General features: G+C 39.8%; 1 protein-coding gene across 2 annotated transcripts in view; it reads left to right on the forward strand.

Annotated features, from left to right (window-relative positions):
* si:ch211-137a8.2 (uncharacterized protein LOC777613 homolog) overlaps window positions 1-4702 on the forward strand; it is a 30337-nt gene extending 25635 nt beyond the window's left edge. For both annotated transcript variants that reach the window (XM_037546454.1, XM_037546455.1), the window contains exons 11-13: window positions 519-728; window positions 1223-1284; window positions 2201-4702. In XM_037546454.1, the coding sequence (XP_037402351.1) occupies window positions 519-728; window positions 1223-1284; window positions 2201-2429 (501 nt within the window). In that variant the 3' untranslated portion in view covers window positions 2430-4702. The remainder of the gene's footprint in view (window positions 1-518; window positions 729-1222; window positions 1285-2200) is intronic.
* The last annotated feature ends 897 nt before the right edge of the window (window positions 4703-5599 follow it).

The following is a 5599-nucleotide window of genomic DNA, read 5'->3' on the forward strand; positions in this document are numbered from 1 at the left end:
TTCCTGGGAAAGAAAATTTGCTGGGCTGATGCAGAGGCCGATTGCCCGCTCTAGACTTGGAAGAACCTCGGCGAGAGAGAAGCCATTTCCATTTCAAAGAGGCTCTCGTAATTTCTCAGTGCTGGCGGTTAATTGGCAGCTTTACAGGACTGGAAAAGGGAGCCGCAGCACTAACTGGCTCTTTAATGGCTGCCGTAATTGTGGGCGCAAACATAAAGCAGCACACAGCGATGGGCCAAGAGCACCCGCTCTGCAAAAAAATCACCAGGAGGTGTTACTGGAGGGCTGGAGGTTTATGCATACAACTTATGAGAGAAGTAGAATCTGTAAGTGTGAGAGAGTGAAAGAAGGAAAGAAAATGGAGTGAAAGCCCTCATTAGTTAATGGAAGCAGGCTGTTTGTTATGCGGCTACTCTTTTGTAGCTTAGAGATGCTGTCACATGCAGCGAGGGCCGTGTTGTCCGGCTCTGGGAACTCTGGGCCTATGAGCGTTTTGTTCTTTGTGTGCATCTTCACAGCGGTACTCCAGTTTTACTTCATCACCATCCGCCCAGGAGGAGGAGGAGGAGGAGGAGGAGGAGGAGGAGGAGGAGGAGGTGGGGGGCGTGGAGTATCTCGAGAATGCACTCCCCAAGAGGCCCCCCTACTCAACGCAAGCACAAAACATGTGTTCCACTCAGTCATGTGACCTTCCACCTCACTCCAGCAAACGTCATCCAAACCCACAGGTGCCTTTCTCCTCCCTGTCTCTTTCTCTCTCTATCTCTCCCCCACCCCTCATACAGGTTGTATTTTCTCTCCCTCTCCCTCTCCCTCTCCCTCTCCCTCTCCCTCTCCCTCTCCCTCTCCCTCTCCCTCTCCCTCTCCCTCTCTCCTCCCCTTGTATATATTGTTTACTCTCCTCTCTTCCTGAACTCCATAAGATTGTCCTTACAGCCTGCAGTAACACTGTAGGTCATCTCAGATACAATTGTCTAATGGCTGTGTTTTTAGCAGTTGTCTGAAAGTTAGAAATGAAAGACAGGGGTAGTGGAGTATGGCAGAGTAGACTCCTTTCACTTGATGCCACTGATTTTATGATGCACTTTGCACCTCTAAACCCTCTGCATATAATTACACCCGTAATGTTTTCTGATTGCAAATTGCTCATAAACAGCCAAGTCCCTGTGGGGTTCCTTTGTTAATCTCCTGCCATTCTGATCTTGTCTCTCACTTTCACTAGTGTTTGAAGAGACCGTGCTCCAGTGACTCAGAGGTGGACTGCAGCCGTAATAAGATGTGTTGGTGAGCGAACGTTTAAGCACCAAATCTCAGTCATTTGTGGAACAATATTTTGCTTTTACGATGTTAGTTTTAATGGCCTATTAGTCATTTACTGTGTTCCTCCCACTGTTTACATACTCACTTTTGCTAAGTTAGATTATTGGCTTTTATGTGAATGAATGGAGCAGTTGTCATCACTGACAATATTATGTATGTATGTATGTAATTATTTAATTAATGAATTAATTGTGGGTGGATGCTAAATGTTAATCATCATTGCAACGTCAGTTCCCAACTAACAAAATATCCACTTTCCATTTAAGAGTTTTAAATATTCAGGACTGAAGATAATCTTGACTGGTGGAGTCACAAGTTGTCCAAATCCTAGAAACAGTGCTTTTCAGATGCTGTTCACTGGGCAGAGAAAATGTAATGAGAATGATTTGACAAAGTGAAGTCATACGGTTTTCTTCAATGAATCCAGTTTGCTGGGGATCCAGTTACTTTAATATGACATTAGACCAAATATTGACTTGAGCATTACGCACTTAAGTGAGAGAGTAAAGGTAAAAAAAAAAAAAAAAAAGGACATGACTGTTTAGAATATGAAGAGTCTGGTTGTTCTTAAGTTTTTAAACATTGTCTAAGGCTAAATACTCATTAGTGCTCAAGAGATTTGCTACAAGAGGAAAGTTACTTATCAGTGATGTAGTGGCTAAATGAGTGTTCATGAGATTTCTAGCTCAGGAAAAGACATAGCAAAATTGCAGAATTGTAGTGTGCAACTCAGTCTTTAGAACAATTTTGAAAAAATATTTATATGAAACTTTTTGTATACAAGTAAAAGATCACACTGGGGTTGCAATGTTATTTTATTTTATTTATTTAATTAATTTTTGAGCTCTGTCTCTCTGTCTCTCTGTCTCTCTCTCTCTAGTGGTAAGATGGTTTCTACAGATCATTGTGGCCCCTGGTCCCAGAGAAGCCTCAAAGTAATAAATGTGCTAAGAGCCCCAGCTCTGCTCTATGTTCTGTTGGCTCTGCTGCTGGTTGTGGTGATCTGGCCCCCTGCAATGCTCCAGGACAACCAGTGCCACCGCTCCAACTCTCTGGAGCGCTCTTTTCACTTCGCCTTGCGCTACGTCAACGGACCACCTCCAACCTAAGGACAGCAGTGATGCTCAATACAGCAGCTTATAATGTTGTGAAAGGAGAGCACTGGGACAAGAGAACTATTACACCTATACACTATGTAGGATGGTATGAAGAAAGCCCATTCTTTAGGCTGTGTCTGCCACGTGGCATTGGTCTTATGTATGAGTTTTATGACCATTTGTTGTACTTGACACTGGCACGTTTAAGCTCAGAATCTCAAGGAGTGTGCTTATTGATTTAGTTTACACAAGTGCCTCTCAATTTTGAGCTGTCACACTGGCAACATTCTCTTCATTTACCAATTAAGGCACATCTAACTAGATACATGTAGATTTGGTTAAGTAAAGGCCTGTGCATAAGCCAAACATTCAGTGCTAAACGTCCTGTGTAAGTCTACTTGGTGGGTCCAGCCTTCACAAAAAATACAACTGGGGAAAATTTGTGGGCATTCAGCATTGTGTTTACAAAAGCAACTTATGGCACAGGGGAATGAAGATGACTGAATGAGTTGTATAGCATATAATTACATACAAATTATTTATTAATATTTTAAAATAAAAGAAATGTCAATTAAAATGTAGCCTATTGTATGAACTGTTTGAGAAACCTGTAAGACAGTTTTTTTGGTACTGCAGAAAAAAGAAACAGAACCACTACTACATGAAGCATTCTCTGTTTACTATGCTGTCAGTAAACTCCTTGTGTTGTCTGTGGCACCAAGTCAGCAACATCTGACTTTAAAAAAAAAAAAAAAAAAATGTGTTCGCCTTTCTCCTTTTTTCTTATTTTTGTCACATCAACATCCTGCTGTAGAATTTCACGGTTTTGGTCTCTATGTGGAAATATAGAAGTATGTGAGGCAACCTTAATATGATGCACATATGGAATATATGCTCAGCAAAAGAGTTGCTGCAGCATTTTATTCCCTGAAGCACAGATTTTATTTACTACATTGCTCTTGCTATGGCTGCCACAGTTGTGAATGGTGACGTTTTAATTGTTATGTTATATGAATAGTTGTGATTAACAATTTAATGATATGATATTTTAATGTTCATAATAACTATAAAGTACAAGCCTTAAGTGGTCAAATTAGCCGATAAGCTGTTGATACTTTGTAGCTCCCAACTCATGACAGAAACCGCTCGAGCATAAACATTTACTCATTGCTGCCCTCTGAATGTGTTATAGCACCAAGTCAGACATTAGAGCTCTTGCAGTTTCACATTCTCTTTGTTGTGGTGTGAACATATAATTGGGAGAGCTAACAAGTGTGGAAAACAAAATTCTTGTGGTCAGCTAAAATAATTGAGACCCAGCTATTGTGCAATAATTGTGACAGGCCTTGCCCCAGCCTCAGCAAACACTGTGAACTAATACTGAGACAAATTACTTTGCATTCACATATTCTGAAGTATCAGAACAGACAGATTTGGGACGTATTAAGAGAAAATAAGAGGCTTTGTCAAGATGTGTGGTTGTCCAATATACTTCCACTTTAGACTCTTTGAGGAGACCTTTTTGTAATCAGTTCTATATCAAAGAGTAGTTTTAGCTGGGTCAGACTTCCATGCCTCATGATAGAATAACTTCAGAACCATTTGACTTTAGCATTAACTGTTGTTGTTGTTGTTTTTTTTTCTGTTTTGTGGTGAAAGTTAACTGCTAGAAAGCTCAAGTGTGCATATAGGTGCCTTAAAATGTGTAGTCTTTTTATGGCTCCTGCCATGCCACTTGCCAAAAAAGTACACAAATATGTTGCCTTTACTGTAAAACCATTACTGGCCTAATACTATGTTTCAAGAGCAAGCTGAAACAAGATTTGAGTTTTCTTGTTTTCTTTTTCTTTTTTTTTTTTTTTGCATACATTTTTAAACCTGATTGGTCGATTTACATGTTTGTACAAACTCTTTTGTGAGAATTGACAAAAAATTATAAATGTGGTCCAATTTATGATCAAAAAGATCAGATTTTTGTGTTTGGAGTTGAAGTAAAAGAGGAGAGTGGGGTATCGGATTGGACTGACTACTTTAGCCTTGGGCACTGGAGTGTTATGTGTGGTATGTGTTGTGGTAGCAGCCTTGAACCACATGATGGGGAATTGCTTTATTAGATATTACAAAGCAGTGTGAAAAATACAACTGGGAAAATGTTATGGGCATTCTGCACTGTGTTTACAAAATAATTGTCATGTAGCAAAGCTTTAAAGAAGACCGTTTGTATCAAGAGCAGCTTTTTGCACCATTTTTATTACATTTAAAATAAAGTAAATGATCGAAAACAAGTGGTTGATTGTAGATGTCTTGTTTGGAATGTGAGTGGAACGATGCACCGTGTGATTCTCATTGGGGGGGGTACGGTCAGTGTCCCTCTCTTTGTATCTGGGTTAGTGGACACGTTGAATGAGGGTTTTGTGCTGCTGCTGGAGAAAATGCCCAAGAACATTTCAAATTCAATTAGCACACAAATGTTCTTAGCTGGAAGAATTTGCAGATGGCCTTTCAACCCTACAGCAATCCATTCAAAGTATGCAGAGTTGAACTGTGTGTGAGAGAGTGATTTTTAAGCAAGTATTTAAAAATAATAAATAAAAAAATCAATAAACCGGGTGCAAGATTAGAAAAAATGTGGAGGAGCACTTTGCTGGTTAAATTTTTGTATGAAACAGCCTTTTGTTAACATTCCTTAGGTGCTCCACTGCCCCTGATTTTCATGAAAAACTTGCATGCAGTGTGATGTTTGTGCTCGTCACATAACAATTAGACCTGAGCAATTATAGGGACTTTTTATAAGACGACACATTTCTGTACTGTGAACACTGGCAGAGGAGACATGTATTCCATTTGTGTAAAAGCATACTAATGTAAAGTAATAGCTTTTATAATCAAATAAAAGCATTGACTGACACACTGTCACCCATTGTGTAACCTCCCTTTTAACATGAACTGAGGTATAAATACATGCTGCTCCTCATTCTCTTAACCAGAAGAGACAAGCTGAGGGGGCAAATATGTAAAAGCAATTCTGAAAAAATAAGAGAGATTTGAGACGACCTGACTCTGATTAGGTAGTATCGCTAACTCAGTTTTGAGATGGTTACTTTAGATTAATATGATAACGCCATCCATGCCTCCTTTGTGCACAAGACGAATGGTGACCATAGTGGAGGCCATAAAGCCCA

The sequence above is a fragment of the Pygocentrus nattereri genome, chromosome 17, assembly GCF_015220715.1.
Source record: "Pygocentrus nattereri isolate fPygNat1 chromosome 17, fPygNat1.pri, whole genome shotgun sequence".
Classification (NCBI taxonomy): Eukaryota; Metazoa; Chordata; class Actinopteri; order Characiformes; family Serrasalmidae; genus Pygocentrus; species Pygocentrus nattereri.